Source organism: Leptinotarsa decemlineata, unplaced genomic scaffold (assembly GCF_025532065.1).
Source record: "Leptinotarsa decemlineata unplaced genomic scaffold, Ldec_3_MD MMD2_tig00002082_RagTag_RagTag, whole genome shotgun sequence".
Taxonomy (NCBI): domain Eukaryota; kingdom Metazoa; phylum Arthropoda; class Insecta; order Coleoptera; family Chrysomelidae; genus Leptinotarsa; species Leptinotarsa decemlineata.
In genome coordinates, this window is record NW_027412573.1 from 7,109,332 (window position 1) to 7,120,560 (window position 11,229).

Genomic DNA, 11,229 nt, shown 5'->3' on the forward strand with positions numbered 1-11,229 from the left:
AATTGTTATTTTCAACTACTCTTTTTTAATTATTCTTTTTTACTTGTTTCAGGGATTTCAAATCATTTTATATAGTAGACAATGGAAGTCCGAACTAGTGAAATTCATCACGAAACATTGTCAATCACCTTCAAACATAACAACTATTCATATAAACTGCTCAAAAAAAAACAGTCTATGAAAACCATGTTGGGCACCTGAGAAAATTGTACAAATGATAATTTTGCATTTGTGTAATATTGAAGTAACCCAGATCATTTGGGAAATGATGAACTAAGTTTCAAGTAGATTTTAAAAATTCATGGAATCGGCAGATGTTCATATTCGAATGTGACAAAATATATTTTCATTTCAACAAGAAAAAAGACAAGATAAAGAACGTGTTTTGTTATTCATGAACCATGGTACGAATCCATGCGAAATTTCTTTGTAGTGATTTTTGGGGCCAAATATAGCATATTCATTTATTGATTGGAGAATTCAAGATGGCGGACGAGTTTGCCGATTCGATTATATTAAGGACCAATTATTAAAAATATTCCTAATCGAATTCATCACTCAAGATTAAGGAATCTGTAGAGCCTATTCTTTCTGAATTATGTAGTTACTATTCAGGACTTGAAGAAGTAAAAAAGTAATTAAGTATGTAGTGTTCAATCATACAAAAATAATTTTTTTGTATGTATGTACTAACTATAAATGTATGTGAGAGTTTTCGGAGTCGGAAGTTATGAATTATTTACACTGTAAGATAATAGGTTGTTTTGCTGCTTCCAGCTTTTATCCAAGTAAAAATTGATAATAAAATCACTGACAAGTCCAAATGCATTTTGACTATACCATTATATATGTTTTCCGACAGAAAACAACTACTTCTTCAGCTAATAACTCGACATATATTGACAAATGTTGATATTTGAATCTATACAAGTCTAGATGTCTAATCAACCCCGAAAAGTTGCTGCGTAGATTAAAAACAGTTATTCTAAATGAAACATGTCCTATTAGTCAGCAACTTCTTATATAATGTAAATTTGACTATCAAAAATACCTTACGACTGTTAACCTTTCGGAATCCAAGTCGCCTCAGACATAATTGCAAAGATTCTCACTTTGAAGAAACAACTTTGCAGGAGCTCTCTAGGACAAATAGTGGGACTTCGCCTGATTCGAACAAGGAACCAACTGCGAACCGTTTTGAAGTGTTCCTCATCAGTGCAGACCATGCTATCACGGTTGTATACACACAGGGACTCGTTATTCCTCCTAGAGAGCTCTTGCACAGTACCATGGTTCATGAATAACAAAACTCGTCTTCATCTTGTCTTTTTTCTTGTTGAAATTAAAGTATATTTTGTCACATCCGATCCCATGAATTTTTAAAATCTACTTGAAACATAGTTCATCATTGTCGAAATGATCTGGGTTACTTGAATATTACACAAATGCAAAATTATCATTTGTACAATTTTCTTAGGTGCCCAACATGGTTTTCATCGACTGTATTTTTTTGAGCAGTTTATATGAATATTTGTTATGTTGAGCAGTGTTTAAACGCTTTGATTGCATGCCTGTCTTAAATTCGTCGTTTGCGCAGACCTAAGACATCGACGCGTGGGTCTGCGCGTAGGAAAATTCAAACCACAAATCAGCCTTTATGAAATTACTGTATACAAAATACTGTGATAAAAGTGAAAGACATATTTTGTTACATAACCTATTTACTTTATTTATTGCTTTCAGGTGTCTGTTAATATTTTTAGACAAGTTGGAACCCCCTCATTATAAAAAAAATATTATCAATCACATTAAAACCGACTATGTTTTCGTCATTGACTTCCTCATCTGAACAATTAAACATACTATTATGCGTGACGTTACCATGATTCAAAATCAGAAACTATTCACCGCAGTAGTTTTTTCCATACTGAATTCATTAATGGCCACAGTATACTATATAAATACTGTGTAATGGCTATGCAATAACTGTATATTTATAGGCATCAAAATCAGATATACAGAACGGATGAATACAATTTCCACATTTTCACTCTAAAGAGGATTAAAGTAAAACCAGAACAAGTACACACCTATAATTACTCCTAGAAATATTCCTTTGCCTGTATTATTTGGTAGTTTTGACTGTGGAACAAGTGTTGGTATGAAATCTGCACAACAAATTTGGTAATGAGAATCATGAGATTCCATTCAGAATAAAATAATTAATTGATACAATCTGAAGATCTCTTGCAAATTCATCAATTTAATAACTAATTTCATGTGAATTTTTGATATATTCTTTACAAAAAGTCTACATGATCATCTGAACATTGTATCGTAGATGGTAGTCATTAAGGATAACATTCAACAAGGTTGATATTTTAGAACTTTTTTAGATTCAGAATTACCCAAATATATTCCATTATAATTTTCTTTGTTTATTTTTCAAATATTAGAAATAAGGTGAAGCCGGAAGAAATTGAGTTAAATGGGTTCTATAGAATGATTATACATTTGACTAGAAAGATTTAGTGATTATTAAAACTGATACGTTTGTAACCCATAATTGTTAAATAATTCTTGTTAACCTTTTAATAAAATTTTTCCAATAATAACCATGTCGTTATCATTTATTTTTCAGTGATCATTAATAACAGAAAATATGACTACACATTGGAATCTCTATTGATTACAACGACAATAATACGGCAATGCATTCTTCATTGGTTACAAAAATGGGGCAGACTGCATTCATTTGAAAAAAATTTCAATGTTTGTACAGGACATGAATCTATGGATTTGACAATTTTCGCCTTTTTTCAATATATCCCACAGATGAATCGGGTACCGATATACTTTTTTAGAGATGTCACTAACCCAAATAAATTTCAACCATTTAATTCCAAGTGAAAAAATTAAACACAAAGTTTACTCTCAAATTTCTATTTATTCGGTAAAAAAAAGTCACAGCATACAAAACAATATTGACAGCAAATTCAATTCTATATACAACTCATTTCATCAAGCAGACTAGCCAGATTTTGATTTCAATAGTTTTGGGGCCTATACTTTACGATTCAATTAAATCAGAAAATCAAATTTATCAATGATTATTTTTCCATCAAGAATTCAAGAACTTCGATGCTTGATCAAAAATGATTTAATATTCACGAGTAGGGGTGAATCTGTCTAATTTAACGATATAACAGACTGATATAATGATTGTCAAGCAAATATATTCGGTTGTCAACCAGTATTTTGTCTGATTTGCCTAACCAGTTCACAGACTAGGAGTAGTTCAGTGCAGAAAATTTCTATTAGTGGGATATGAAAAACTCCGAGTCATACAAATTATTGAAGTGATCAACTAGAACTTTAATTGTACCCGTTCTTTGCAATTTTATAAAATCTATTGTCATACAACAATACTTAGAGAGAACCAAATTATAACCATACAATAGTTTGATCTTATGTTACCAATGATTATTAATAAGTCACAAAGTTCGGACTTTCGAAAATCATGATTACTTCAAACACAATTTAGTGGCTCTGATTTACTAATAAAGGTTTCAAAAGACACAAAGTACCGGCCCTTACAAGAATACCGTTTTATTGAAATAAATAATTTATTACCGTCGATTAAGATACTTTCACATTTATTCTTTGAATCAAGACTATTTACAAAAATCTTTAACGTTAAGGGTGTTAACCACAATCTTTCAAAATATTTTTTCCAATTCAATCCTCCTGAATTATGTTGCGATGTAAAATATACCATAATATTAGTAGATTTGTAAGAGTTGAAACCATGCGACTTTTGATTTATTTACATATCCTGTTACCAAATTTCACAATAATAACCAGACCCCAAACACAACACATTTATGAATCAACAACAGGCAGCGCTATTTTGATGGCGAAGAAGCCATTTGTGGTTCAGCCTAGCACCACTGATGATACCTATGACAGGTTGAAACAGTACTGTCTGGTATTGAATCATAAATGCGTTGTATTTGGATTCTGGTTTTCATCTAGTTGCAATGAAAATTGCAGTAAAAGACAGGACAAATTTGGTTGACATTCAATGTCAAGCTTAGCTTTGCAACAACTAATCCAGCTAACACCGAGCAGAAAGTTGAAGTGAAACCATCAGACACGTGTGCAACATCTTCCGTTTAGAAGATTCATTGCAAATGACTTCCTACATTTTAAAATTAATTTTATTTGGTTGGGATGACCACCGACAGATCAGTTCCGGAGTACTAGCTCCTCATCAGTACCAAGTGTGTCAATTCAGATGGAACGAACTACCTAAATATCCACAACAAACAAATTTCTTTCCAACTAATCATGAAGTTTGCCTGCAGTTGACAAAGTAGACTGGCCACGTTGCCAACGTTGCCACGTTGACAAAGTCCGGAAGCAACTCCACAAACACATACTTCTCGGTGGGATTCAGAATAATAAATATATTACGGAGAGGGGCATACGAGGGCAGGAGATTGGCATTTTTACCAGATCTTGGGCACCTCATATGCACTTCTTAAGAAGGTGATTCATATGCACCTTCATTGAATCAAGTTCAAACAGGATGGACCTTAGTTGCAAGCTGATGCTAAGATCACAGCAAAACCAAGAGAAAACCAAGAAATAAGTTGGATATTTGATGTCACTAACATATAAATATGTTTGTTGGTTCACTGTTTCTGCATTGCATTTGTTTGCAATTTTCGGATCTTTTGGAAAGCTCTGCATTTTCCGGAATATAAACTATTAGTTACGTTCATTGAACATCATCTATTTTACAGGTATGTTATCTGTTGCCTGCAGATTTTTCATGCTCAACGTTTTATCTAGAACTGCGGCAGATATTAAAGGCGAAGCAATGGACACAGTGCTCTAGTCGATCCACAGCGCACACTACATGGTTGAGGGTGCCGGTCTCGGTAATATACGATAGAAGTGACCGTTACCTTGTAGCCTTTGATATATCCCGCAGGTATAGACAAAACGTAAGGCATCAAAACAAGAAAATCACGGCCAAAAAACTCCCGAAACTCCGGAGTTATCTCTATCCATGAATGTTAACATTATTCAAAATAACCAATTCTGGATTATTTGTGTCTAGTTTCATAATATGGCAATCAATATTCAATGATTCCAATGAACAACAATGTTAGAGTTGTAAAACCTAGATGTTGCCCACTGGTCCTTAATTTAAAAAATAAAAATAAAATAAATCTACATATGAATATATTCACTTGCGCTTACATGATTCATAACAATTTACTAACTGGTTCTTTTTCACCATCTCGCGTTACGAATAAATTAAAAACATCAGATATATAAAATGACAACAAACATGGAAAACTTTCAAAAAAAATATTACAAATTATATAACATAGATACATTTCACCATTGAAAATATTTGTGCTCAATATTTTTCATAAATACTAGAAACTCTATTGATATTTTCGTAAAAAATTTAATTTTCAAGCACATGATTTTCTCACACTGGAAATGAATTTTATCCATACTAGTGATGACTGAGCAAAGTTAAAGTATAACTTATGCTCTGCTTCCAACCACAACATCGCATTGCAACATTTTGGAAAATATATTCTATAAATAAATAAATAAATTCATGAGATCTTTTCTGTTGAATATCCTTCCATTTTATCAATGTGAAATGTGCTTCTATCCTTTGAATAAAATATTGAGAGAAATTGAAATCATTAATGAATTTGTTTCAAAACTATTATAATTTCGATCTATAACTACTTAATTTTACATTGATTTATAAAACTTTCAACACTCTATGGACTAGTCAACATTCCAATAAATCAATCCTTGAAGCTCATTTGCATTTTACACTAGACGCTCATTGATTTTAAACCAAAATCTCAGTTAGTCTACTGAAAATCCTGAACATTGTACCTACTACAAGAAATGATTCAACCAACACAAGTTCTTAAATTAGTTTTTACTACTACTAAATTTGACAAACTCTCTAAAAGCTTCTTGAATCTCCTCGTCCATTTCATCTTCGGGATCGTACAGTTCATCCAGATCAGAAGGGTCGCTGAAAAGTTCAAGAATTTTAGTCTTCCTGTCTATTAAATTTTCGGAAAGATGAAAAGCAAATTCAATTCTATTCAGCAAAATGTTTGTTAAAAGACATAATTTCTTAGGCATTTGGTTCTCACCAATCAATGTCTATATTGGTATGGAACTGCCAAAAACCAATGCTCAATAGAAAGATTTCCTGGTTTGGATTCTAGGCCTGGAGGATAGGAAAGCTGTTGACTTCCTTGCAAAGGAGAGCATTTCAAGTGGTTTCACCGGACCAGAAACTGTCATTGTCATTGCTTTAGGTTTTGACAAGCAAACACAGGGTTGCAAGAAAAGTTTCAGACTCCTCCCAAAATATACTAGGATTGACTCAATCCAATATTGCCCTTCAAAGAATGTTACCGAATACCCGACAGAAATAACCTACGTTGGCCTAACTGACCAACTTACAGATCACGATCGTCTGTCTAAGAGGAAAAGAAAGACAAAAGCAAGTAAAGATGCAAGAAACTATCTAATGAACCTATTATAGAAAACATTTTTGAGAATGACTCATAAGAAAACAGAGCTGAAATGATGGATGTCAATATGGAGCAAAAACATCTTCTAAATATTCCAGTGCAACAAAAAATTTTGATTCGTGGAGATCTGTATAATAACATGATCAACTTGAGCAAAACTTGATGTTTCAATGTGATTTGCTCTATGTATTTTTCTCTGGTCAAAAACAATATGAGAGCAAAAGTGCTGGTCACTGCCTTTCAATCATATCGACACAATATCAATGGAAAACCAGGTTTTGGAAGTGGAAGAACAAAAATTAATTTTTCAAAATCTCAATTGAGAGATAAAAATTTAACAAATCAAATAAAAAAGAATACTTACCTCAAAATGTCATCATTAGATTGCATATGAGCTGCTATGAACTCACTTTCTTCATGTGTAAGTGCTTCACCCTCTGCATTGAAAAATACTGTAGTTTGGTCCCCATCATAAACAAAACCGTCAAATTCTTGATCGTTTCTACAAAACACAGAATATTATTACCTGTGAAATTCAAATAAAATAAAATTATTACTCACTCAGATACATCACTCGAATGTCCCCAATTGGATGATCTTAAATTAAAAACAGTATCTAGAAGTGTGGATGCTGAGCCTCTTACAGTGCCTTTTAGAGACTTCAGCTTGTCAAAAACTGCATCCAAATCAGGCTTATTACTTTGTTCTAAAGTATACCCTGTTAACTGAAACACAGAAAAAATATTCATTAAAATAAAAAAATCACCAAAACAGCAATTGTTAACACATTCCCTGCTGAAAAAGCGTAAAGTGTTCATTTGAACAGCTGTTTGAATGAACACTGTTAGATTGAGTAAACTTCACAACAATTGATATCCCTCGTACAATAAAATGCATGAACCAAAATATTTTCTACTAATAATATGTTGAATCCATACTGGAATGCTGACTGACTGTGGAGACAAAAATCGTGTTAGGAAAAGTCATTAAAAGGTTAGTGAAAAATAAACCAAATGTTGAAATCTTCAACTGGTTGTTCTCAAAGAACACGCCTAAGAGACAAGGGGCGATGACATCTCCCATTACAAAGACGCCACCTATGGGACCGACAGAGAACTATATCCTTGGTTATTAAAGATAAGAGAGCCCCCCCAAAGACCACCAGTTGCAAAGCCAAGCTTCAACATCGACTACCAACGATATTTGTCCTGTCATTCATTGAAAAGCAACTAGTTGGAAACTATAGCCCAAACACAATGCATCTACAATTCAACATCAGGCGGCGCTGTTTTGACACACCATAAGTCTCATCAGTGGTGCTAGGCTGAACCACAAATGCATTGCCGGACTCAACTGCCTCAAAGTTCTCTGTCGGTCTCATGGATGGTGTCTTGATAAGGGGAGATGTCATCGCCGTGTTTAACTGTTTTGCCACAAGATGATAGGATAACATGAGACATTGTAGTGGCATTGATAGAAAAATTCCCCTTAGCAAAATTGAACAACAAGAATTGATATGAAGATGCTCAAATTGGGCGATTATAAACAATAGGAGAATAGAAGAGATGTGAAATGCATTTAAACTAAATTTGTGAATAAATATTAAAGTTAAGAATGGCTCCTTGTTTAAAAATTCAATGAACATATTCTGATATCCCACTGAGGGTTACCATTGAAGTATAATCTAATTTCTTCATATATGTTCAGAACCAAAAGACCTGGAGTTGAATTTTTGGGAATAAGTCACTTCAGAACAAAAAAATAGTAAAGACAAATTGAATCCGCATTTAATATCTTAATTTTTTTATAAGAATACTTGAAAGTTATATGAAAATTACTTAATCATGTGAATCATTTTTCATGGATTTAAGTTTTATATTTGTAATAAAATATATGGAATTCTGTATGAGCAAATTATTTATAAATGTAAAAAGTACATACCTTTAGTGCTTGACAAATGCACTTTATGTTGTCATCGCCTCCATTGGCGAATAAATTTCTGAAAGAATCTATAAGTAATGCTCCATACACATTGTGATGGGGTAGCTGAGTAAAAAGTTCTGCAATGAATAAGAGAACGTTCTGGGTATTACTGTTGATTTCGAGTTGCTTCTTGCAGCCCATATGTAGTTCCGCTCTAAATTGTGGACAATTCTGTTCTATATACCAACATAACCGGGCTCCCGTGTACCTGAAGTTGGCATCGTTGATTGCCTGAAATTCATTGGAAAGAATTAGGATTTCATTGAGATTTGTTAGACATTGTTTCAATTGATAAAGAACAATATAAACTAGAAACTGAATTCCGGCAACATGAACATTTTGGCAGTTCAGTTAATCATTCACATGACACAAATGAATATATGAATGGAAACTTTTATATATTTCAAAAAAAATAAAGGAGTAGTACATTCATTCATTCATTATGTTCTTCGATAGATATAAAGACAGACATGAATATTAAAGTATGTAGATTTTTGAAAAGTCTGCAAGTTTCTGGCTTGCTACATTTACGATATGAGACAAACTGTATTTTTGAGTAAATGGTTTACACTGACTTCTACCAACTATACCCCTAGTCATTTCAATATTTCCCAGAACTTACCTGTTCAAGTAAAATTTTTACTATCGTTGATAAAGCTATGATATCGTCAAAATATGGTGCAAGAGTTTCCAGGAATAATTCTAACAAATCGTCGAACTGACCCGGGTCCTTCGTTAGCGTGTTTATTAGTTGTTTCAATCTCCAGAAATCTGATGAGTTTTCAATTGCTTCCATGTTTTGCAAAACAGTGGCATATTCGAAATCATTGCTCTCATTCGTTTTATTTATTTTCAATCGATTTTGTACGCTGCTAGCAAGCTTCTCGATTCTGTTGTTTGGTACATAAGTATGTCCGGAAGGGAACCATTCTGGAGCTTCTACTTTTAATTTTGAATTCGCAACCAATTCTTCAACAGTGACGTTTTTCTCTAATGAAAAATTCGAATTATCCTCTGTAACAGTTTCATTGATATCCACTTTTGTTTCTGAGTGAGGATTCGAATGTGAAGAACTGTTTAAAACTTTGTTTGGGGCAACTTTTGGTGGCCTTAAACTTGATTGAACCTGGTCTGGTTTTCTATTCCACAACATAGGCTTATCTGCCATATTTCAGATTTAGAAATGGATATTTATCTGATAAATTTCATAAAATAAGTTGAATCTGAAATATTGAAATATAACTCAACGACGACACACAAATACACAATCAACACATCCACAAAAATAAACAAACTTTGTAATTCTGAAAAACTCCGTTGACAGAAGACAACTGGCTTATGTCATCTAGCTCTAGGGCTTTAGCATAAATATCTCTCCCTCTCTCTAATTTCTCTTCTTCTCATTCTTTAATTTCTATGACCATGTCTTCTCACTCAAGGGCATTTGGCCAGGCTCCTCCTATTTAGAGTGAACAAAAGCTTCGTTCGGGAGTGTATCGATCTTTATCGAAACAATGCTGCCACCCTAAGTTTTTTCTTTCACTTTTTTTTTTTCAACAAAAACACTTCAGTTTTGTCCGGTCACCTTCTTTTCGGGATGCCTCCATATAAAAATAACACAAATGCATATATTCATTTATTTTAAGAAGTGACGACGTCGTCGACATCCAGCCTGGTTACTGACGTAGGAGGTCACTAGTCCTCTATCTTTCACTTTAGTATTTATTCAAAGGTAACTTCATTTTAGATTACACCTTTTGGACTCCATTCCGACCACGATATCCACGTGCCATCTTTTAGGGCGGTCGTTATCGACACAACCGTCATCTGTCGCGACCGATTGTAAAATCATGATGAAAATGTTTGAACTGCGGATTACTGTTCATTCATTTATCCAATAGGTGTTTGAATTTTATCAATTCCCAATTTTGATATTCAATAAGTTGAAATAATATTTTTTTATTAAAGTTCCGAAGGAGGTGTGTTACGCATATCAGAGTATCCGTTTTAGAAAGTATTTTCAATCCTCTGGGAAAATTATAAATATTTGTACCACAATTTCAGGAGGCAGGACTTTTCTTGTCAAATTCCTCCTCTTTTTGGATATTTTTTCAAATTTGAAAAAGGTCAAGTAGTTTTCAAGATTATTACAAAAAAACCAAACCCCATTTTTTTCAGTTAATTGTTCACAACTTTTGCAATTTTCGCAAACAGCACTTGAACTTTTTCAAAAAAGGTTTGCCAATCTTGATTCTGTTTTCTCACAAACTGTTCAGCTTCCTAAATGAATTCTTGTAATTACTTCAATGGTATTTACATTCGGGAAAAAATTTATATCTAAGTGTAAGATCAATAAATTGAAGATCTGAATAAAATACGAGCAAAATATTTCAATTCTTGTTCTGTCTATCAACATGTGTAAAAAGTTGGGCGAATCTCATTTCTGCCTTCAAGAGTTTTTGAAAAAAACAAAAGCGAATCTGTTGAAAATACCAGGGTTTCTATGCATCTTTTCCTAAAGGAAGCCATGACATGAAATTAATGACACTATAAGTGATCCTAATTGTCTAAGAATATATATATATATATATATATATATATATATATATATATATATATATATATATATATATATATATATATAAATGAATTA

General features: G+C 32.9%; 1 protein-coding gene across 1 annotated transcript; it reads right to left on the reverse strand.

Moving 5' to 3' along the window:
* Positions 1-5,236: 5,236 nt before the first annotated feature.
* Paip1 (Poly(A) binding protein interacting protein 1) lies at positions 5,237-9,913 on the reverse strand. The gene is made up of 5 exons (XM_023160422.2): positions 9,199-9,913; positions 8,535-8,807; positions 7,155-7,318; positions 6,958-7,095; positions 5,237-6,082 (listed from the first exon to the last, which is right to left on the reverse strand). The coding sequence occupies exons 1-5, from the start codon at positions 9,742-9,744 to the stop codon at positions 5,977-5,979; spliced, it is 1,227 nt and encodes a 408-aa protein (XP_023016190.2). The 5' UTR covers positions 9,745-9,913; the 3' UTR covers positions 5,237-5,976.
* Between the last annotated feature and the right edge of the window lie 1,316 nt (positions 9,914-11,229).